General features: G+C 38.8%; 1 protein-coding gene across 1 annotated transcript in view; it reads left to right on the plus strand.

Annotated features, from left to right (window-relative positions):
* Fcho2 (FCH and mu domain containing endocytic adaptor 2) overlaps positions 1–20,437 on the plus strand; it is a 130,126-nt gene extending 109,689 nt beyond the window's left edge. The window contains exons 19-26 of the mRNA XM_042690722.1: positions 850–979; positions 7,176–7,287; positions 8,227–8,382; positions 9,315–9,447; positions 10,792–10,991; positions 12,179–12,243; positions 17,562–17,726; positions 18,037–20,437. Coding sequence (XP_042546656.1) covers positions 850–979; positions 7,176–7,287; positions 8,227–8,382; positions 9,315–9,447; positions 10,792–10,991; positions 12,179–12,243; positions 17,562–17,726; positions 18,037–18,059 — 984 coding nt within the window. The 3' untranslated portion in view covers positions 18,060–20,437. The remainder of the gene's footprint in view (positions 1–849; positions 980–7,175; positions 7,288–8,226; positions 8,383–9,314; positions 9,448–10,791; positions 10,992–12,178; positions 12,244–17,561; positions 17,727–18,036) is intronic.
* The last annotated feature ends 4,251 nt before the right edge of the window (positions 20,438–24,688 follow it).

Genomic DNA, 24,688 nt, shown 5'->3' on the forward strand with positions numbered 1-24,688 from the left:
ATGAGAGGTTCCAAGCCAGCTAATCAAAAATTAATTTATCTAGAACCCTTCGGAGACAATAAAATTCTGGGCTTGATAGCACATGCTTATCATCTCAGCACATATAAAGCATAAATAGACGGATAGTGGTCTGGACAGGCCTGGGCAAAAAGTAAAACCTCTTACATTTGGAAAATAACAAAAGCAAAAAGGGATGGCTTGGGGTATGGTTCAAGGGATAAAGTACTTGCCTAGCAAGTGTGAGGCCTTAAGTTCAAACCTCAGTACTACCTCCCTTTCCTCCCCAAAATGATTTTCTCAAATCTTTATATTGGTCAAGCTTTCTTAGTAAGGAAACATTACAAAGAGTTACAAAGGAAAATGGGTATAGATGTGTAAACAATAAAGGCAGCTGAGCTACATGTGATTGACACCTGTAATCCTATAATTCAGGAGGCTGAACTTTGAGGGTTGTGGTTTGAAGCCATTCTAGGCAAGAAAGTCCATGAGACTCTTACCTCCAGTTAACCACCCAAAATGCCAGAAGTGGGGCTGTGGCTCAAGTGGTAGAGTACTATCATTAAGCAAAGAAACCCTCAAGGACAGCATCTAGGCCCTGAGTTCTAGTCCCAAAAAATTTAAAAAAAATCATATCTCTGTCTAGTATACTTTTAAAAATACAAATGTTTTAAGTACAACTCTTGATCAGTTATTTAACTGTTTCAGCTTTCAGTGTATTCTTAGGAATAGAATTTGACTGTTTTGGGGTGAGAAAAAGCAGTAAATTTGAAAGTTAATCATACTCATTAACTTAAAAAACATTTTCTGGCAAAGCAGGAATTATTTTAACATAAAAACTTTGTTTTTAAGCCCAGGCCATTCAGCCCACCTGTAACTTCCAATACCAGCCCACCCCCTGCTGCTCCCTTAGCCCGGGCAGAAAGTTCTTCCTCCATCTCATCTTCTGCTTCATTGAGTGCTGCCAATACTCCAACAGTAGGTAAGTGAGATCCTGTCTAAAAAAGTAACTCTGGAGATGTGGTTCAAGTAGTAGTGTCTGACTAGCAATTGTGAAGAAGCCCTGAATTCAACCCTGTACTGACATTTAAGGAAAAGTAAAGTTGAAACATTGTATCACCTATTTTATTTACCTTTCATGTACCTTCATGTACAACATTTTCCCATCCTATAACTTTGTGTAAGTTGAATTTAGTAACTTTATATTTTATTTGGTTTAACAAATACTTTATATATTTGGTTTCAATCATTTTTATTTATATGAATATATTTTAGTCATAAAAACTAGATGGGTCCTACTCAAAATCAAGCTGAGTCAAGTAATCTTTAGTTCTTTTTCATTACCTAGATTATTTAGAGCTTTCTGGTTATGATGGAAACTAAGTTATTTTTTGTGAATCGGAACAAAGATGTTCATGGTTTCAGCCAGTGCTGGCAAAAGGAGAACCAACTGTAGATGACACATCTGCAGGGAAGGCAGTTGGATATGGATTTTATATAAGAAACAGTCTTTACCCTCAAATTTTACTTGTCAAGACATTTATGTAACTCTGTTTACATTTGAAAGTTTGATTCTTGTTACTTGAAAGTGTTTTCCTACAATATTGTGTTTTATTTAAATATAATAGAAGATGATAATTTGATTGGGACACTCTCTGAAATTGAAAAGCACTGTGAGACATCACCAGGTATAGTATCAGAAGCAAGTGTTTATGTTGACTAATGATGCTAAAGTGTATCTAAAATATTTTGTTACCTAGTTTTTCCTTTTCCAGCAATGTTGGTGTCTCAGAAAACAGGAATAACACTAAGATTAACTATCTCAGTTTTGTGCTAATTATGTCTAGTTGCTGTACAACAGCTATTGACATCAAATCCTTAATGTAATATTTTTGTATTTTCTTCTATTTCCCTGCTCTCTTCTTCCCTCAATATTAAAATATGTCAATAAATCTGAATGTCAGAGCTATCTGAATAAGAAGAAAGAGTGATTACAAAAGAAGTGGGAGCTACGGGCTGGGAAGGTGGCTCAGTGGTAGAGCGCTTGCCTTGCAAAAGAAGTGGGAGCTAGGCACTAGTGAGATGAGATCTGAGGGTCAAGATTTAAGCCAGCCAGAGCTGTGAGACTTTTATCTCCAGCAAACAAACAAAAAGCTGGAAGTGAAGCTGTAGCTTAAGTGGTAAAGCATCAGCCTTGAATGAAAAAGACAGCACCCAGACCCTGAGTTCAAGCCTCAGTACCAACCTCCCCCTTCCCAAACAAGTTATAATATGTAAACTATCAGAGCAAAGGCTGTCATGTGGAAAATCACAAAAAGATAAAATCATAGAAGTAGAGGTAGGTAGGAGGGAGTTAGGCTCAGGTTTTGTGACTTAAATAAATGCCCACTCTTAGAGAAAGATACCTTGTATCCTTACCTCAGATTTACAGAACATACTTAAGTAAGCAGCAATTAAGCTGGAATTGAAAACAAAAAATATTCTAATTAAAATACAGATTTCTAAAAAATTATTTAAAAGAATATTGTAAATTTAGTTGCTGAGAGACTTAAGTGAATACTTCCTCTATGAATTTATTTTCTTCAGATATACCTGTACAATATGATCTTGAAAGGAAAATAAAATTAGAAAGTACCAAAATTGATATTGCCAAATGCTAATAGATTTTGAGTTATCTCCCAGTCTTCCAAACACTGGTTGTGTATTTGTAAATATTTCATAATAGTCATGGTATATGATTACAATGGCATATTGAAAACAATAAGTTACTATTTTGTTTTGTACTGGGTTTGAACCTGGTCCTTGTGCATGCTAGTGAAATGCTCTACTACTGAGTTACATCCATAATCCCTATAGATAGATCTCTTTTGCTATTTACAGTTAAAGCAGTAGCAGACATTAATGTTATACTTGACTGTGTCTACATATCCATTTGTGTAGGTTGCTCAAGAAAAAATAATTTCATATTTAATAAAATACAGGCAGCCTTTGACATCTCTTGACATCTACATGTGGTATTTGTATATACCCTCTATACATTTTCCTGTGTGCTTTGTCATCTGGTTATTTATATTGCACGATGTAGTTTTATATTTATATTTATAATGTATAAAATAAATAGTTATATTACGTTGTGTGGAAATGACAGGAAAAATGTCTATAGATGTTCACGAGACACAATTTTTTTTCTAAATATTTTCAATCCATGGTTGAATTTGCAGATGTAGATTCCTCAGGGCAAGCTATATACTTTTCCTTATGAGACTGGGGGCACAGCAATAGGTCAAGTAGTAGAGTGCTTGCCTAATAAGCAAGAGGCCCTAAGTTTTAATCCTCAGTACCCTAAAAATAAATAAAAATAAATGAGTGGGCCAGGCACTGATGGTTCATGCCTATAATTCTAGCTAATTAGGAAGCTGAGGTTTAGAGGATCATGTTCAGAGTTAGCTTAAGCAGAAATATTTCTGAATGACTTTGTTTCCAAAATAATCTGTAAAAACTAGGTTGAAGGGACACCTTAAGTGGTAGAGTGTCCGCCTCAAGCAAGCAAATGGAACAAGTGGGAAAGGTCCTGAGTTGAAATTCTGGTACTGCAAAAAAAACACCAAACCCCACATTATTGAACTTGGAAGATAGCTCAGTAGTAAAGCATTTGCATGAGGCCCTAGGTGTGATCATCAGTAGGGACCAAAAAAAATATTATGACAGAAAATGACAGTGATGAGGAAAAATGCACTGAGTGGGAGTGTGAAATGTTACCATTACTCTGAAAACAATGGTTGTTACTCAGAAAGTAATAAATAGATTTACCATATGATCAAGCAGTTCCACTTTTGGATATATACCCAAAAGAACTGAAAGCAGAATTTTTTTTGATTGTTGTTGGTCATGGGTTTGAATTTAGGGTTTGGGTGCTGCCCCTGAGCTTTTTTGTTTCAGGCTAGCACTCTACCACTTTGAGCTATAGCACTTCTGGTTTCCTGGTGGTTTACTGGAGATAAGAGTCTCAGGAACTTTCCTGCCCGGGATGGCTTTGAACTGCAATACTCAGATCTCAGCCTCCTCAGTAGGATTATAGGCATGAGACACTGGCACCTGGCTTGAAGCCAGAATCATAAAGAGATAGCTTTATATCCCTGTTCATAGTAGTACCATTTACAGTAGCAACCCACCTGTGCATTGACGTATTAAACTGATAGCAAAATGTAATATATGCATGCAATAGACTATTATTCAGTTTTAAAAGAGAAGGGAATTCTGACATGAGCTACAACATGGATGACACTTGAGGACACAGAGCTCTCAGATACTGTGTTCAATTTAGCTTATTTGGGGCATTTAAAATAGTTAAGTTCAGGGCTGGGAAGGTGGCTCAGTGGTAGAGCGCTTCTTTGCATGCCTGAGTCCCTGGGTTCAATTCCTCAGCACCACATAAGTAAAAAGAAAAAAGCCGGAAGTGGCGCTGTGGCTCAAGTGGTAGAGTGCTAGCCTTGAGCTGAAGAGCTGAGGGACAGCGCCTAGGCCCAGACTTCAGGCCCTATGACTGGACCCCAAAAAAAACAAAAACAAAAAAATAGTTAAATTCATACAGAAAGAGAGGTAATTGCCAGAGGCTGGGGGTCACAGGGAGATATTGCTTAATATGGGTATGGTGTTTCACTTTTACAAGATGAGAACAGTGGATGGTCATGGTTTTCTAGCATTGGGAATGCACTTAAAATGATTCAAAGGATATGTATGTTATCGCAATAAAAAAAGAGGAAAAGAACTGAGTGCTGGTGGTTCATGCCTGAAAGTCCTAGTTTCTTTTTTTTTTTTTTTTTTTGGTCCAGTCGTGGGGCCTGAACTCTGGGCCTGGGCGCTGTCCCTCAGCTTTTCAGCTCAAGGCTAGCGCCCTACGACTTGAGCCACAGCGCCACTTCCGGCTTTTTTCTTTTTGCTTATGTGGTGCTGAGGAATCGAACCCAGGGCCTCAGGCATGCAAGGCAAACGCTCTACCACTGAGCCACCTTCCCAGCCCCGAAAGTCCTAGTTTCTAAGCAGGCTGGGATTGAGGATTGGGATTCAGAGCCAGCTAGGGCAGAAAAGACTGTGCGACTCTTAACTCTCAGCACCACATAAGCAAAAAGAAAAAAGCCGGAAGTGGCTCTGTGGCTCACGTGGTAGAGCACTGGCCTTGAGCTGAAGAGCTCAGAGACAGGGCCCAGGCCCAGAGTTCAAGACCCATGACCAGAAAAAAGAAAAAAAGCTCAGGGACAGTGTCTAGGCCATGTTCAAGCCCTAGGACAGTACGTCCTCCCCTGAGGGTCATGTCCCCTCCCTTCCCCAAAAAAGGAAAGGTTATAGTTATCTTTGTCTCAAAACATACTTCCCTGGAATTGTGATAACTCTGGTTTTTTGTTTTGTTTTGCCAGTCCTGGATCTTGAACTCAAGGCCTGCGCACTGTCCCTGAGCTTCTTTTGCTCAAGGCTAGCACTCTACCACTTGAGCCACAGCGCCACTTCCAGTTTTCTAGTGCTTTATTGGAGATAAGAGTCTCACAGACTTTCCTGCCTGGGCTGGCTTTGAACTGTGATCCTCAGATTTCAGCCTCCTGAGTAGCTAGGATTTACAGGCATGAGCCAACAGTGCCTGGCCCAGCTCTTTTTTTAAGTCATGATTTTTTATTTCGTTTTTCAACTCACCCTAAGTGTACAATTTTTTTTTGTCTAGTATGAATTCCTGCATAAAGACACTGTATTCTCACCAGTATTGTCATTCATCAGAATAGTTCTCACTAGAAAGGATTAAAGAACATGTGTTCTGTTACAGTGTGAGCTTCTGTCTTTGTTTGCTGCAAGATTGGCCCAAGTTAGAAAATTTCTAAGAAATCAGTACAGAAGAATGTTAAGTACTGGTGCCTTACCACTTGAATCACAGCTCTACTTCTGGCTCTTTGGTGGTTAATTGGAGATGAGTCTCATGGACATTTCTGTCCAGGCTGGTTTTGAGCCATGATCCTCTGATATCAATCTTCTGAGTTGTTAAGATTGTAGGTGTAAGCCAGTAGTACCTAGTAACAATGCGCTGTATTTGAGGGCTGCTTTAGACTAAAAAAAGAAAAGAAAAGAAAGAAACCTTAATACATGTATATAGGTGTTATGGTTTAAATATGAAATGTCCCCCACAGGCTCCCAGAAGCTCTTAGTCCCTAGCTAATAGTGTTATTTTAGAAGTTGTGGAAACTCTTTGACTGGAGGAGTTTCTTTAGTCCCAGGGGGCATGGTCTTTCATCCCTTCCTCTCTCTACTTCATGTCATTCATTAGCTGGGAATCATGAGGTAGGACCCCCTCACACTACACAAATCCTGCCACCATCGTTTTGTCCAAGCAGCCATGGACTGAACCCTCTGAAACAATGAGAAAATAAACTTCAGTTCCTTTGCAATTGTTTGTCAGGTATTTTGACCATAAAACCAGCTCACATAATAGATTAAATCTGTTCATATTTTGTTACACTTTTAAAATGTTGATGTTTATGTGATGTGACTCAAAGTGTTCTGCTTTTAAGCAACATTAATAGTTAAACGTGGAGGCAAGGTAATGTGTTAACGTAATGTAGGTTGAGCATCCCTAATCCAGAAATAAATTTGTAATTCTCCAAAATCCAAAACTTTTTTGAACCCTCATATTGCTTAAAAAGTTTCAAATTTTAGAAAATTTCAGATTTTGAATTTTTGTGTTATATTCAGCAAGTAAAGTTTATGCAAGTATTCCAAAATATGAAACACATCTCAAGCATTTCAGATAAGGAATACTTAAGCTGTACAAGCATCCAAGAGACTTAAGATAATTGCAACAATAATGAATCATGTGTGGAACATTATATTTCAGTTTAGTGCTGTGAAGTATTGGATTGAAAGAATTTGGTATTTGCAGGTTTAGGAAGACATACTAGTAATTTTAGCTCTTCAAGTCAGGGACCTTTTCCTTTTGATGTTACTTAAATATCCCATGCTTTTCCATTTTAAAGGAAAGTATGATGTGTCTCCCAGATCTTTGTCCTTTGTATTAGTTCCAATTTGTAAACTCTAGGTTTACACTTGGGCATTATTGAGACCAGAAGTTGAGTCAATTGTGACAACCTAACATTGTGAGTCTGACTGAAGGATTTAACAGTGGATTGTGTGTATTCTAGGTGTGTCACGGGGTCCCAGTCCTGTCAGCCTTGGAAATCAGGATGCCTTACCTGTAGCAATTGCCCTTACAGAATCTGTTAATGCCTACTTTAAAGGAGCAGATCCCACCAAGTGAGTTTTTAAGTTTTATGTGTGGGCCTATATGTGCTTCTGTGTGTGTGTACATGAGTGCGTGTGTCTGTGTGTGTATGCTGGCCAGGAGGAGGGACTTGGTGATAAATTTCAGAGTTACCCTTCAGATTCTTTTATAAATTAGAGTTTTTTTATTTACTTGCTTTTTGCTATTTAATCTTAAGGATTTTCTTTCAAATTAAAAAATGCTATGAATAGCAGTAAGTGATGACTTCCCCCAGTTTATTACACTCTTGCCTAAGTTGTTTGATCATGAGGACCCATCTGATGGAATATCTGGTAAAAGGGACATTTTCTATGAGACCTACAATGTGTGGTTAATATGAGGCTCTTGCAGAATTTATTCAGCACCTGGCCTTAAAAAAAATTATGTTTGGGTGAATAACCAGTCTTACATAATGAATCTATTCATTCATGAAATGTTTGAGCACTTACTATCTCTAAGACTTTGTAATATATACCGAGGATTCTTAAGTAAACAGAGTAAAGTTCTCTCCTGAGCTGAACTTGCTTTATAGTAAAGAAAAAATATCAGACACATATTGATGTTTGCAATAAACCAGGTTTAGAGGGAGTAACCAAGGGATCTTTTTGAAATTAAATTTAAGCAGATATTTGAAAGATGTGGAGGACTAAGCCATACAGGTATATGGGGAAAGACCATTCTAGTTAGGATGGTCAGTGAGTGGAAGGATCTGAGGTAGAAACATGCTTGACATATTCCAGACAATGAGGTGAATTGTATCCCTGAATAGAAGGGAGAAAGTGATTGAAGATGCATCCAGAAGTACCAGATCAGATTGGGCATTGTAGGTCTTGATAAGAAATTTAAATTTTATTTTGAGGAAATAATTTATTCATAATTACGATAACATACACATATAAGCCTTTAAGCACTTGTCAACATTCCAATTTCAGGTGTATTGTGAAGATAACTGGTGATGTGACAATATCATTTCCAAGTGGAATTATTAAAGTCTTCACTAGCAATCCCTCTCCAGCTGTGTTATGCTTCAGGGTGAAAAACATCAACAGACTTGAGCAAATTCTTCCAAATGCACAACTTGTGTTCAGGTTTGTGTAGTTTTGTCTTTGATGTTGAAGTTTTTTTTGTTGTTCTTGGTTGTGAGGCTTGAACTCTGGGCCTGTGCACTGTCCCTCAGCTCTTCAGTTCAAGGCTCACGCTCTACCACTTGAGCCTCAGCACCACTTCTGGTTTTCTGGTGGCTAATTGAAGATAAGAGTCTCATAGCCTGGGCTGGCTTTGCAGGCTTTGAACTGTGATCCTCAGATCTCAGTCTCCTAGAATTACAGGCATGAGCCACCGGTGCCCGGCTTGAAGTTTCTTTTTTTTTTTTTTTTTGGGTCCAGTTGTGGGGCCTGAAGTCTGGGCCTGGGCGCTGTCCCTCAGCTCTTCAGCTCAAGGCTAGCACTCTACCACTTGAGCCACAGCGCCACTTCCAGCTTTTTTCATTTTGCTTATGTGGTACTGATGAATCGAACCCAGGGCCTCAGGCATGCAAGGCAAGCGCTCTACCACTGAGCCATCTTCCCAGCCCCTTGAAGTTCTTTTTTTAACAAATATTTTCCATTGTTTTGGGATTGGGGAAGGCAGAGTGATAGAAGGAGTTAGATTGGAATATATTGTAAATGTGTGAAAATGTAACCATAAAGTCATTGTACAACTAATGGAAGCTAATAAAAAATAGATTCCAAAAAGACACTTTTTCTTTCATTAAAATAATTCTGATTTGAAGGCAATACAAATAATTTATTAATATTAAACAGCCTTCTGTTGTCTTTTTTATTCTTTTTTTATGTTAGTGATAGCACTTCTTTTGGCTGTGTTCCATTCTTTATCCTCTAAGATTAGTGTTTTCTTATCCCACCTTTTGGTTCAATTCCTACTAGTCTTTTCCAAGTCACTATGTTACTATTAGAGGCAAAGGAAAGAGGTACATATGAGTGAAATAAAATAATGAAAATATTCCTTTGTGTACATACAGTGATCCATCACAGTGTGACTCCAGCACAAAAGATTTTTGGATGAACATGCAAGCTGTTACTCTCTACCTCAAGAAACTATCAGAGCAAAATCCAACTGCTTCTTATTATAATGTAGATGTATTAAAGTATCAGGTGAGTGTGGTGTCATTGTAAAAATCCTAAATTTAAACATTACCTAATGAGGGCTAGGTGTGTGGCTTAGTGTTAGAGTAGTTGCCTAGCATGCATGAAGCGCTGGGTTTGATTCCTTAGTACCACATAAACAGAAAAAGGTGGAAGTGGCACTGTGGCTCAAGTGGTAGAGTGTTAGCCTTGAGCAGAAAGAAGCTCAGGGACAGTACCCAGGTCCTGAGTTCAAGCGCCAGGACTGTCAAAAAAGAAAAAAAAAAATACCTAATGAAATAGACATAACATTAAATGAATAAATATGTCACAGCCAAATTAGGTTCATTCTAGAAGTGTAAAGCAGTTTCAGAATTAGAAAATTTATTAATGAATGGATATTTCAATCAATTTGATAAACTGTTTGCCATCTATTTGTGATCAAAATACTAAATAAAAGTAGACACGAATTTGAACTTAACCTGTAACAGTGGAGACTTAAGAATACCAAGCAATAGGCCATGGATGTAGCTTAATGGTGGAGCACTTGTCTCTCAAACACAAAGCCCTGGGTGTGATCCATAGCACCTCCAATACTAACAAGAGAAGAAAAGAGGGGAGGGGGGGGGGAAGGAAGGAATGAGAAAGAAAAGGACCCGAAGTAGGGGAAGGGAAGAGAGGGAGATGGAGAAAGGGTGGGAGGGAGGGAAGGAAGAACGGACTTAGAGAAGAAAAGAATGCCAGGGACAAATTTCCTGTTTTATTTACTTATATATTGGACTGTTTTTTAGCATCTGGCATTATTGTATTGCATGTTTACTATGTACTGCAGTCAGTTTCACTCCCTTATCACTGTTTGACTTTTTAATAAGGTAGTTATATGACCAAAGGACCATAGGTCAGATGATTAAACATTTGAAATAGAAAGTATCCAAATTCTCAGCTTGTGGAACTGCACTGTGAACTTCCCTTTTATTCCTCTATCATAATTAAACTCTTCTAATTCATAATCATGGAATTCTGTGTTGAATATTGAGAGGTTCTCAGACTTCATACTAATCACCAGATAACATGCTAATTTCTAAGCACTGTCCCTAAGCTGTGGAGTCAGATTTTTGTCCAGTAGACTCCAGGGACATGCACTGTAAACCTGCTCTATGTCTTATTTCTGTGTAGGTAATTCCCCCAGGTCAACATGCTGAGAGTGAACTGTATTCCTGTGAGCTGAGTCTGTTTTACTCTGCCTAGTATCAGTTAGTCCCTTTGCTACTTAATTTCGATTCTGTAATTTCTTACGTTCAAGTGTCTCTGTCATAAACATGATTTGTTTATTGTTTAGGCTAAAGACAGTATTTATTCATTTCTTCTTTAAAGGTAACATCAAATGGCATCCAGTCCACTCCTCTGAATCTTGCAACGTACTGGAAATGTAATGCCAGCACCACAGATCTAAGAGTAGATTATAAGTACAACCCAGAGGCTATGGTGGCACCTACTGTGCTTTCCAACATACAGGTGGTAGTACCAGTGGATGGAGGAGTCACAAACATGCAGTCCCTTCCCCCTGCAATATGGTAAGTTAAATGTATTTCTAAATTCATGCTACATTTTTGCTGTCTTTAACTTTTAAAACCTATCTTCTGAAAGTTAAAGTTTGAAAAGGGTTTTGTGCATTTTCCCATAAAACCACACCATAAAAGATACTGCTCAGGCTGGAGATGTGGCTTAGTGATAGAGTGCTTACCTTGCATGCATGAAGCCCTAGGTTTGATTCCTCAGTACCACATAATAAGAAAATGCCAGAAGTGGCGCGGTGGCTCAAGTGGTAGAGTGCTAGCCTTGAGCCAAAGCAGCTTAGGGACAGTGCCCAGGTCCTGAGTTCAAGCCCCAGGACTGGCCAAAAAAAAAAAAGAAACTGCTCATTTAACTAATCAAACCACAATAACAAGTAAAAATAAAAAATAAAACTAGTTTTGATGTGAATGATTCTGTACTCTTTCCCCTTAAGCAAAATGTTTACCCTCTTCAAAATAACAATATTTTAAATAATTATTTTAGAGGATTAAAACACGGTATCTGACGTATCTATAGGAACATCTGTTTGCTTAGGTTTTTGTTTTTTCTGTCACGGAGCCTGAACTCTGGGCCTGGCACTGTCCCTCCGCTCTTCAGCTCAAGGCTAGCACTCTACCACTTGAGCCACAGCACCACTTGTGGCTTTTTCTGCTTATGTGGTGCTGAGGAATCAAACCCGGGGCCTCATGCATATAAGGCAAGCACTCTTACCATTGAGCCACCTTCCCAGCCCACTGCTTAGTTTTTAATAGTATTAGTTAACTCCATTTGTATCTACATTTCCTGTCCTCTCTACTGATACTAGTATAAACTAATAGCCCTTATATTTTCCTCTTTATAAGAGGAAGGTGTGGCTCAAGTGGTAGAGCACCTTCCTACCAAGTAGGGGGCACTTGAGTTCAAATCCCAGTACTGCCAAAAAATAAGGTGTTTTCCTTAACTAATTAAAGTACTAAGACACACACATTCAATGTTTCTTTCTCTGACCACTTGAAGTGAGAATCTTATAGGTTTGTAAACTTCCATTATTTGAAAAAGATACAGTATTGTGTTTATACTATATCATAAACAAATTTGTGCCAATATTCAACTTAGAAGTGCAATTGTGACATGAATATTTAAAACATTTATTTTTTGAATATCCATCCGTGAATAAGATACTTATATTAGACAATTTTTACCACAGGAATTCAGAACAAATGAAAGCCTTATGGAAATTATCTGGCATTTCAGAAAAATCAGAAAATGGAGGTAAGAATATGCTTGCTTTTTATTTTTGTTTTCACCCAAAGTGGATTTTCTCTTTTGCTCATTGTCGCTCTTGTGTGCCCCTTTCTTCTTTTTTCTCAAACTCAGGACCTGGTGCATGCTAGGCAGGCATGTGCCTTCTCCATCCTCCTCAGTTTCCATTGAGGTTTTTAGGCATATTTATAGGTTTCCCTCTTGACTATCATGACTTCAGTTCTAGAACTGACCACTAGATGGAAGTTAATACCTTAAATAATAGTGGATCAGCTGAGATTAAGAAGTCTCCTCAAGATTTCTTTCTCTCTTAGGAAAAGAACTTGTTTTGTTATAACTTACATAAACGTTACATGAATGCTTCTTATACTCACATGTTAGCATTAAGAAAAAATAAAGCTTAAATAAGCAGAAATACCTAGCCCAGGTCAGTAACCTCATATTACTGATTTAACATACTATTTAGTACAAGCTTGCACTTTTTTTTTTTTTTAACAGTTTTTTTTTTTTTTTTTGGGGGGGGGGGTCCGGTTGTGGGGCGGTGGCTCAAGTGGTAGAGCGCTAGCCTTGAGCTGAAGAGTTGAGGGATAGCGCCCAGGCCCAGAGTTCAAGCCCCATGACCGACCGAAAAAAAAAAAGAGAGAGAGAGATCTAGCCAGGTTCTGGTGGCTCACGCCTATAATACTAGCTACTTAGGAGGCTGAGATCTGAGGATCACAGTTGGAAACCAGCCCGGACAGGAAAGGCTATGAGACTCTTATCTCTAGTAACTGCCAGAAAAAAAATGGAATTGGAGTTGTGGCACAGACTTGTAGAGCACAAAAGCTCAGGGACAGTGCCCAATCCCTGAGTTCAAGCCCTGCAACTGACACACAACAAAAGGGAAATCTCTTTCCTCCTTTTGGACACCTAATTAGCTTTCAGTAACTTTGCCTATTGAGTACGTATTTTGGCATTTTCAATTTTGCTTAAATTGGAACATTTTGAGCACCAGTAGTTTCTGTCCTAATCTTTCTTTGTAAAAGAACATGAACATATTTGAATTATCTGTTCACTTACACTTTTATGTAGAATCAGATTTATAGTAGAAAATCACACTTTGAGTGTAACAACCAAGCTTAACCTTTTTTCCTGTTTGGTACGTGAAGGTTCCTCCTTCAAGATGTCCAGCTCTGCTGACTTTTACCCTAGCTATATAGCTTTTGGGGAACCACACTGAAATAAGTCAGGAATTAAACTGGCATTTTGGGTTTTGCTCAGCTAGCAAGCAAATTAGGATGTCTTTCACCTATTTACTGAAACTGTGCTACAATTTCAAATTCTTACCAAGAAGCGAATTTGTTCTCTCAAAAACAATACCCAAATTTTCTGATCAGATATTTTAATAATTTTCCTGTATTGTTCAGGTATGAGAATGTCTATGTGAGGAAATGGAAAAATTTCCTAAATGTGATTTTGACATGGCTAGTCAAGCCTTTAAAAAGAGTTATAAGTTTGAGTGCTGTCAAAAATCTTTTCTTTTCTGGCCCTGTATGCAGAAAAGGAACAGGAAATAATTCTAAAGTTTAAAGATTGCCAAAGTGACTGTTCTTCACCCATAGTGGAACTTTCACAGAACTAAATTGCTTATCAAGAGTCGAAAGAGTTAGCCAAGGGGCTGAGAAGGTGGCTCAGTGGTAGAGCGCTTGCCTTGCATGCTCAAGGCCCTGGGTTCGATTCCTCAGCACTACATAAGAAAAAAGAAAAAAGCCCGAAGTGGCGCTGTGGCTCAAGTGGTAGAGCTCTAGCCTTGAGCTGAAGAGCTGAGGGACAGCGCCCAGGCCCAGAGTTCAGGCCCCACGACCGGACCCAAAAAAAGAGTTAGCCAAATGTCGTGGTATATACTTCTAATCCCCAGCTATTTAGGAGGCAGGAGGATCAAGTTCAAGGTCAGCCTGAGCAAAATTAGACTAACTCAAATACAAACAAAAGGACAGGGGCATGGCTCATATGGTGGAGCCCTTACCTAGCACCCAAAGCTCTGGGTTCAGTCCCCAGTATCAGCACCAAAAAAAAAGAAAAGTTCAAAGTTTTAAGGGCTTGGCTGGCCACTGGTAGCTCACACCTGTAATCCTAGCTACTCGGGAGGCTGAGATCTCAGAATCTCAGTTCAAAGCCAGCCCAAGAAGGAAAGTCTGTGAGATTTTTTTTTTTTTTTGGTCGGTCGTGGGGCTTGAACTCTGGGCTTGGGCGCTGTCCCTGCACTCTTGAGCTCAAGGTGAGCGCTCTACCATTGGAGCCACAGTGCCACTTCTGGTTTTCTAGTGCTTTATTGGAGATAAGAATCTCAAGGACTTTCCTGCCCAGGCTGGCTTTGAACCGTGTTCCTCAGATCTTAGCCTCCTGAGTAGCTAGGATTACAGGCGTAAACCACCTACGCCCAGCTTGTGAGATTCTTATCTCTGATTAACAACCAAAAAGCTAGACCAGAAGCTGTAGTTCAAATGGTAAAGGCTAGCCTTGAGCAATACAAAATCTAAGGGACAGTGCCCAGCCCCTGAACTGAAGCCCCAGGATTAGCACCAAAAAGAAAACAAAAACAAGAAAACACCACCAACAACATCGTTGAGAATTTGGAATTAGATAGCAGTTCATTGCCACTTGGATCTTCACAACCAGGCACAAGAAGATGGGATGGCTCACTTATGATATCTCATTCTACACTTTTGTTTATAGTGTTAAACTTTGGTACAGAGGATCATGGGATCTTACCCACCAATCTTATCTAATTGCCTTAACACAAGAACCTTCTAGACTCTTGTTCCTTTCTTCCCTCTTGATTCCAGCTCCTAAATATCTTTGAAATACATTCTATTCTTTCCTTTGGCCCCATTTCAAATCCCCTCTTCCTGTCTCTTTCGATTCCTAAATTGTTTATTGTTTTACTATTTGTCTGTCTCTTTGCTTCTTCCTCCTCTCCTCCCTTCTAGAGTACTAGTTTTGAAGGGAAGGTATTCTTCATTATTTGGGTGTTTTCCCCAAAGTCATGTCATAAATTTCTTTTTTGGGGGGGGGGGTCCGGTCATGGGGCCTGGGCGCTGTCCCTCAGCTCTTCAGCTCAAGGCTAGCACTCTACCACTTGAGCCACAGCGCCACTTCCAGCTTTTTTCTTTTTGCTTATGTGGTGTTGAGGAATCGAACCCAGGGCCTCAGGCATGCAAGGCAAGCGCTCTACCACTGAGCCACCTTCCCAGCCCAGTCATTCATAAATTTCTTAACATGGCCTGGTCCTTTGTATTTCTCTCTCATTTGCTGTTCTGTACTTGTATCCTGTTCTGTAGCTATTCTGGAATAGGACCTCTCTCTTTGAAACGCATTATGTTCTCTGAAGTATCCTGTCATGTACATGTAGTTACTGTGCCTGGCCAATAGTGTGTATTTTAAGAAGTAACAGAATAAAAATGGCAAAGAAACACATGAGGAAATGTTCATCATCCCTGGTGGTGAAGGAAATGCAAATAAAGACAACCCTGAGATACCACCTTACCCCAGTCAGAATGTCCCACATCCACAAATCAGCCAACGACAAATGCTGGAGGGGATGTGGAGAAAGAGGAACCCTATTACACTGCTGGTGGGAATGTACACTTATACAACCACTTTGGAAAGCAGTCTGGAGGGTCCTTAGAAAGCTAAAGATTGACCTCCCTTACGACCCAGTCATACCACTTCTAGGCATCTACCCTGAACAACAGGAACCAATATACAAGGACACGTGCACCTCCATGTTTATTGCAGCACTGTTCGCAATAGCTAGGATATGGAAACAACCTAGATGCCCCACCACAGATGAATGGATCCAAAAATTGTGGTATCTATACACAATGGAATATTATGCAGCCATTAGAAATGACAAAATAATGGCATTTGCAGGGAAATGGATGGAGCTAGAAGGAATCATGTTGAGCGAGGTAAGCCAAGAACGAAGAGACAAACGGTACATGGTCTCCCTGATAAGTGGATGCTAAATCCAAAATGTTAGGTAATACGACAAAACTAACAGGACTTAAGAAACAAAGAACTCCCGCTCATCTGGTTGAACCACTACTAAATATCCCCATGCTGCTGATCACAAATATGGTATATAACATGTGAACACTGTTATATATTACAGACTGTGATAGACAATTTGCTCCAGGAAAGTTAGAATGAACTTGTGACTTTGAAATTATGTAATCACTTAATCACAATCAAAAAAAAAAAAAAAACCTCGGGGAAGGGAGGGAGGGAGGGGATGGTAGGGGGAAAACAATGGAGGGGGTAACAATGTTCAAGAGGAAGTGTACTCATTACCTCACTCATGTAACTGTAACCCTCTGTATAATATCTTTACAATAAAAAAAAAAGAAGAAGTAACAGGGACAGACAATTGGTGTTAGAGGCATGTCTGGGGGAAAAAAAAAAAAATTCACGAGATTCCCATCTCAACCAATAACTGGGCATGGTGGCATATACCTGTCATCTCAACTATGGGGAAGAAAGCACAGTGGTCTAACTCTAGTGTGTGTCTGTCATCCTCAAAACAGAGAAACAGGATAGGATCAACAAGTCCTAGGTTAGCATGGGTGGCAAAGCAAGACACTGTCTTGAAAATAACTGGCATAACAAAAGACTAGCATAGTGTGACTCAAGCAATAGAGTGCTTGCCTAGCAAGTAGTAGACTCTTGAGTTCAATCCATAATACCACATAAATAAACACACTCATCACCATCACCATTTATAACTTCCAGAAGAGAGGTACACTTTTGAGCCTAATGGCTTCTCCTTTGTAACATTTCATATTCATTATAATTACTGTTCTGTTGTTTCTGCCATGCTGTTAGACTGAGGTGTTTTGAATGAATGATTATGTAAATAAGCAAGGACTTTTGAAATAGCTAGACAGGTAAAAATAAAAATGAATAAAAAATGGTCATGTTGAATCAACCCTTCCCAATAGGTAGCTGCTTTTCCTTCCTTTCCTATTTTGTGATCTGGTACTCAGCAGTCATTTGTTTTTTACTTTATACTGCCTATGTAGGGTTTACCCCTGTTCTGCCCTTGATTATATCTTATTCCCTTTCTCAATAGAGAAGATCTTTGAAGTCAAAGGGAAACATGAATTAAAATTACTTAGTGAAAATTCAGATTCACTGAATAAAATCTGGTTTGGAAATAGGACAGTGGTTTCTTTACTTATCTCATGAACTTAATATGGAATGGATAGAATTTAGCTTATGTGCTCATTTGATTTTATTTGGTAGCAATGTGTTTTGCTCTGTGTAAGTCCTTTTTCTTTTCTTTGTAGGTTCTGGGTCCCTGAGAGCAAAATTTGATCTTTCAGAAGGACCCAGTAAACCCACAACACTTGCAGTGCAATTCCTCAGTGAGGGAAGTACCCTATCAGGAGTAGACATTGAACTTGTTGGCACTGGGTATAGGCTTTCCTTAGTAAAGAAGCGATTTGCCACTGGTAAGTTGGGAGGATTCAGATTGCTTAATGTATGTGGGAAATACTTATATTCTAACATCTACTAAACAATTACCAAGTTTATAAGCTAAAGACATGGATGTTTTTTGTTCCATTCTTGGTATAAGGTAGAGACATACCTACCTGTTGAGTGCATTCCTGTGGTCAGTATAGCTGAACACCTGTGATATGACTCTAATGTATTGTAAACAGCAGATGGGAACTGGGTGCTATGTCTGTAACCACAATGAGAAATGTCCTCCTTGGGTGTATTTGAAAGTGTGATTGCAAAGCTGTGCTTATTGTTTTTCAGGACGATACCTAGCGGATTGTTGATGGACCTATGAAAGTGGTTAGCTTCCGGAAATAGTTCAGACCTTCCATTCTGCATTATCTGTTCTTTCCAAACACTATTCTAAGTTATATGATGTCTTTTAAACTTCATATTTGAGAGCTGACTACAACAAACATTAAATCGCACTTTCAAAGTGAGTCATTGAAAGAAATAGCACTGAAATGGTTTTCTACACAGTAATGATCAAATGCAATATTCAAGAAGCACATTTATTCAGATTCTCAAGTAAAAATGAAGTATTTGTAGGCCGAAATTTTAAGTTATCTTCAATATCTGTTTGAAAAAGTCGCTATAGTGTCAAAAAATAGGCCTATAATTTCAGGAGAGCAAGCACAAAATTTAGCTTTCTGTAAATTTGTAGGGTTGGATAGCTCTGAAATTTCTTAAGTTTGATATTGGATGGATATAAGGAGATGTGAATTTAAAATTTTTGAATAACGGTCACTCAAAACACTCAATCAAATTGAGTTATGTGCCATAAGGTAATGAGACCAGAGTCCAAGCTGTATGCAAACAACATAATTTGATTCTCATCACATATTAATAAAGTGTAAGTGGTATTTTATATGATTTTGTTAAAATTCTCAAGTGCAATGTGTTTTAAAATAAGCTTGCAAAAGACAGCAGAAAACTTTCTTCTGCGGTTAATTAACTTTATAAAAGTTATGATTGTTTTGATGAATTAATGCTGTAGATTTAATTTATTTTTGTATGTTTTACATAATGTGTGCCTTTTAAAACAATAACAAAACCCAGAAATGTGCCTATCTACCTATGTCCATTAGTGTGCCTCACGTCCTCATAGCTGGATCTTCTATTCAGAAGCTTCCAGTGGCCAAGCAGTTTTACAAGATATTTGCAAGTTTTGTAAATACCTCTGTCCTGCAATTGGGAAGGGAATTCAAAATAACTAAAGAATAATTTATATTTACCCTGGCTCACTTACTTAGTGATAACACTGTAGCCACTAGAAAGAGAAATAAACCTAAGTGATCACCTCAGATATTCTACATGAATCTCACGAAAAGTATGTGAAACAGATAAATTCTGAGAAAGTTTGACAATGAATTGGCAGCTGTGGTATTTTAACTCGCAAGGTAGCATTTCCTTTGACTCTCTTTACCATTGAAATTTCACACAGTTATTTACTGGTTTGTGGACTTGAATTTTGTAGTACTTTATGAGTATTACAAAGAAAGATTCATTTTTGGAAACAGGAAGAGTACTTTCATTTGGTTTCATTTAAAAATTTGAACAATTGTACATTTTTATGTTCTTAATTCCCATAAGGTAAAAATATGTAAATTATTTGAAGTGATAGGTTGACTTAAGCATTTCTTAAAATGGACTACTTATAGTAAAACCCTCATTTTAACAAGTCCTGGTTAATTGAAAAAATATTTTACACAAAATTGCATAACTTTCAAATGGGAATTTTATTTATAATGATAAATACCAGTGCCCTTCATTTTTCATAGTAGAAGTAATACTTTGTTATGTGACAATTTATATAAAACCACTAATTTTCCTGTTAAACATTACAGAAAACAAAAGCCTTTTTACTAGCCATTTATGTAACATATTGTTATACTAAATACAGAGGAAATCCACACCTTAGAAATGTATAACACAGTATGTGCGTTTTCATATATTCAGTGTTAGTCCCGTTCTAAATTTAGATTTGACTAAAGCAACAAATAAGACATTTTGCTAAAATGTTCGTCTTTACTAAATAGCAAAATTAGAATTTCTAACTCTTATATTGTGCTCCTTAAAATGCCAATTACAGCCCCCCTCTTGGAATTTTAACTGTAAGTCTGCTTTGCAATCAAACTGCTTTTTTTGGCAGTTAATGTTTTATTACTGGAATTCTGACATTATTATACTCACCTTGTTTGTTTTTAATCAAGTATTACTTAAAAATGTGCAAATTAGTGAAATGGTTAAACTTCTGCACTTTCTTAATTATCACAGTCTTCATATTAAGTATTGATATATAAATTTGTATTGGGTACAGGTTATAAGTTTGAAGCCATATGAGTTTATATTGATTTTTTTTCATTTAAAAATCTAATGGAGTGAAAAAGAAACAGTAGGTTTTCAATGCGAAATGTATGAGCAAGCTGGTTCTTGCTTATGTATAGCAATAAACATAGTAGCTGCCTCTTTAACTAAGAACTTGTAAACACAGAACTCTAACAAATGTGAGTTTTTAAGGATTGTTATTTACTACTTTGGGTTGTAATTAGAACAATGCACATCTATCTTCCAAAATTTTGTAAATATTTTTGATTTTTTTCATAAAATGTAAATTTTACATGAAAGTTGTACCCTTAATAAACATGTAATATATAATTTATTGATGGTATATTGTGTCTTTGTTCCCTTGCTGACAGTGGTGGCTTTGTGGTAGCTTTCAGGTCAGTACAGGTGGGCAAACAATGAACTTCATATCACCAGTTTTGTAGACATATAGATGAACTATTACTTAGTTTTCATGTGTCATATGGAAAACTTTGTTTGGAAAATATCTCCAAATAGTCAAAATTGTTTAACAAGGGATTATTTTAATATCTTTAAATTAATATTAAATTTTAGCCCAATTTTAAAATATACTTTTCCAAAGAGGTAGTCAGGATCGTCAAGCTTGCCGCAAAATGGCAGATTAAGAAAGGAGCAAAAGAAGGAAACTAGAAAAGAGAGAATTAAATCATAACAGTTTATTTAGTCAGGTTGGGAACCTTCTTACCATTTTATGCCAGGTATCTCTCATGCTACTTTCTTCATTACCTGCACCCCCACCTCTGTTCGACAAAAGGGTATCTAGCTGTGGGGTAACCCCACGAACACAGTGGCTGAACACAATGCTTGTGTTACTCACATCACAGTTCTAAGTAGGTTTGAGTAGTTAGCCACATGGGAACCAAAACCTGTCCATTTGGCTAGGAGATATGCTAGCAAAGACTTGGAGTTTTCATTGTTTCCACCGACACTTGTTGAGCCATGGCATGGGTATGGCTATAGCTAGAGGTGAGAAATGGGGTTGGGAAGGTGGCTCAGTGGTAGAGTGTTTGCCTTGCATGTATGAGGCCCTGGGTTCGATTCTTCGGCACCACATAAGCAGAAAAAGCCGGAAGTGGGGCTGACTCTCAAGTGGTAGCTTCCAGCTGAAGAGCTGAGGAACAGTGCCCAGGCCCAGAGTTGAGGCCTCAGAACTGACCAAAAAAAAAAAAAAAAAGGTGAGAAATGAAAGGTGATTAAGTTCCAGGAGGAAAAGAAAAACAGGATTTTGATCAACAGTAGTCCTCCATCACCTACCCCATCTCTAATATTCATATTGTTTTTTCTCTAAGGTGCATTTATAGTGTCTGTGGCATTCTATACTGAAGTATTGTTTTCCATGATTTTACTATTTGCTGGTATTTTATACCCATTTTAAAGTATAATCTGGCTTTTCTCCATACTTCCTGTAATTATGTCTGAACGATCATTTGTGATAACTAAAGTCATTGTTTATCTTTAGTATTAAATAATTTTATCTGTGAAAACTGTTAACTTCCAACAGAAAATAATTAGGAAGTGGTTTAAACAGAGACCTATTTTTTTTCCCTCATATCTTTAAAAATATTGTATTGTTATTACAGAGGTGATTGACAGAGATGCACATCTCCTTTGGTGTAGTGTCCTCTGTTCCTCCTCCTCTCCTCGTCCCCTCTCCCGGCTCCACCGTGAGTTGTATAGCTCACTTTCTTCCATCAGTGTCCAGTGAGCTCCACGGCTGCACTTTTGCACACTTTTCCCTCAAGTTCGTGCCCCCCGTCCCACTCTCCCAAAGATGTACACATGAGTGCACCATACATAAGGGAAAGAAGACAGAATCTTCAAAAAGTAAAAACTTTTTTTTTAAGTGTTTTGGGGCTGGGAATGTGGCTTTGTGGTAGAGTGTGTTTTCCTAGTATGCATGAAGCCCTAGGTTCATTTCCTCAGTACCCTATAAACAGGAAAAGCCAGAAGTGGTGCTAAGGCTCAAATGATAAGAGTGCTAGCCTTGAACGAAAGAAGCTCAGGGACAGTGCCAGGCCCTCAACTCAGGGCAAAAAAAAAAAAAGTGTTTTGTTTCCATATCTTGGAGTTTGTTTCAGTATGTATATTAGAATCCTGTATCATTCATTACATCACAGTGTTTTAGATCTAACTTCTGCATATCAGAACATGCGCTGTTTGTCTCTGAGCTTGGCTTACCTCACTTAATATGATTTGTTTATATCTTAAAATTTGCAAGCTATTTGATTCTGGCATTACATTGATATAAGTTATTTACTTGGTCTTTTCCTTACATTTGCATTATGGGGGACTATAGGTCCAGACTATATGTTTACATCTGTAGCTGGGGGATAAGTATTCTACGTTTTATTCTTTGGAACAGTAAGTTTGCATAACTTTCCTAAAGAACAGTTTGAGCCTTTTTACAAATAAATCTGTGTGTGACACAAGCAGAGGGAAGTCCCTCTGAGGACACAATGAGAAATTTTGGTCGTCCACAAACCAGGGACAGAGAGGTATCGGGAGAAACCCCTCAATGCCTTATCTTGGACCTTTAGCCTCCAGAATTGAGAGAAACAATTTCCATTCCTGAGCCCCCGTCTGGCAGCTCTTGATGACCAGTAGCATGATAAAACGTGGAAATGTTGACCGCTGAGCCCCTTCGGTGCCCTGTGCCTGTCATGCAGCCACACTAAGAGTGTGCGAAGCTATCCAGAGGGAAGGAAGTCTTCCAGGAGGTGTGTTGAGGAGAGAAGCCAGACATCAAGGTGTGCAGACCTTCCCACACAGAGCCTTCAGCTGAGCCATCACTACCTTGTGCCTGGGCCCTAGAAAAATGAGGACTGTTGCTGTTGGGAGTGTGCCATCATGGCCAGAACTTAGCTTGGCTCGCTTTACCAACCACAAACAGTTGTAGAAAACTTAACTTTGGTGTAAGTCTATGATTTCACTCAACTCTTAAGCTATCTCGAGAGTGCCAAGCATACTGGGACACTGATGACTGGCCACATTTTATAGCCTTATCAGAGCTCCCTGGGGATATGGTTAGGTGTTTCAGGCAGCAAGCCCCCCTCTATGGGTACATTCCTGTTCACCCACAAGTGATGCATGGCTTAGCCTTGTGCTGTACAGTTCACACTTATGTCCTTATCGGGTTGTCAACTATATGAGGTGCTATGGCCAACTGGTGCAGTAGCACCTTTGGTATGCTGGAGCCAAGGTTAAGAATTACTGTCCAGGTAGGGGCCCAGCAGGGGAAGCATCCTTCATCCTGAGGTGTGTGCATTTGCTAACTGTTTAAACTCTCAGGAAGTGATACCAAGTGTGTCAGCTCTGTGCCTGATGATGCACAGGACCTAATCATTTGAGGCATAGTGGGAAGCATTACATAGAATTTCCTGGCCATGTAATTAGCATTGGATTGATCTCCTGCATGACAAGGAGGAATTCATCCCACTGGCTACCTCAGGGCAAGGTCACTCACAGAAAGAAAGCCAGGGCTGACTTTGGAGGTCTTGCCTCCAGAACAGAATGTCTCTGGCTGTAATGCTGTTGGTCTCATCTTGTTTCCCACTGCCTACTGAGCTGGTCAACGGGATCTTCAGACCCACTGCCTGCATGGATACTCAGGGTTCTTAGAAGGACACTTGGCAAGGATGCTGCAGGTGTGGTAGACCATGGTAACCTTGCCAAAAGAACTTGAGTTCCCATTGTACTGCATGTACAATCCCAGGGCAGCATGCAGCCCATGCTGGATGCTTCCACCTCTGCCACTAAGGAGTTGGTGTTTATACCTCTTTTCTAATTGGTCACATTTTCAAATGCTGGGTAACAAATGATATTAATCAGAGATAGTAATGGAACCTGACCTCTTATAGGTTCATCTGGGAAATTCAGGATGGTTCTTCAGAGCAAGGACAACTGGTCTGTATACTCTGAAGTTTCAGCAGCACAGCCCCCTCTGAGCATGCTGTCACCTTTTTCTGGAAGCCTACAAAGGGAAGATTGCCTCTCACACTAACATCTTCCTCATGGCTGCGGCCGTGTGACGTGGTGTTGAATTTGCAGTCTCTGATGGACTTCCCAGTCCCTGTGCAATAGGACCTCTTGAGGTAGTTGGGTCCAATCCCTGGAAAGGGGAAGACAAAAACATATACTGTACAAGGTTTTGAGGAAAAAATTACTTGAAATTGTTGAGAAACTCCTGGGCAATGAAAATCTGCCACTCCATCCTCAAAACTCTCCCAGTTCTTATAATCAGCTCTGTGACCCAGGCCTTTAGTTTCAGGGATCATTGCTAATTGTTTTAGGATTGATTCACTTGTGCTGTAAGAGCAAAATTCCTTATTAACCTGCTGTGTGACCTTGGTCACATTGCTTTTCCTCTCTGAATACTGAGTTTCTAATGTTAATAAAGAAGTTGGCTAGAAAAAAATTACATATTTTAAACTAGTAATCACCCTGAGATATTCTAAGAAAATAATGTGACAAGAGAGAGACATACAAAGTTATTGATTGCATAACAGGATTAGGAGGGTTGGCCAAACAACATGATTACTCCCATGTA

The sequence above is a fragment of the Dipodomys spectabilis genome, unplaced genomic scaffold, assembly GCF_019054845.1.
Source record: "Dipodomys spectabilis isolate Male_0828 unplaced genomic scaffold, ASM1905484v1 ptg000140l, whole genome shotgun sequence".
NCBI classification, from domain to species: Eukaryota; Metazoa; Chordata; class Mammalia; order Rodentia; family Heteromyidae; genus Dipodomys; species Dipodomys spectabilis.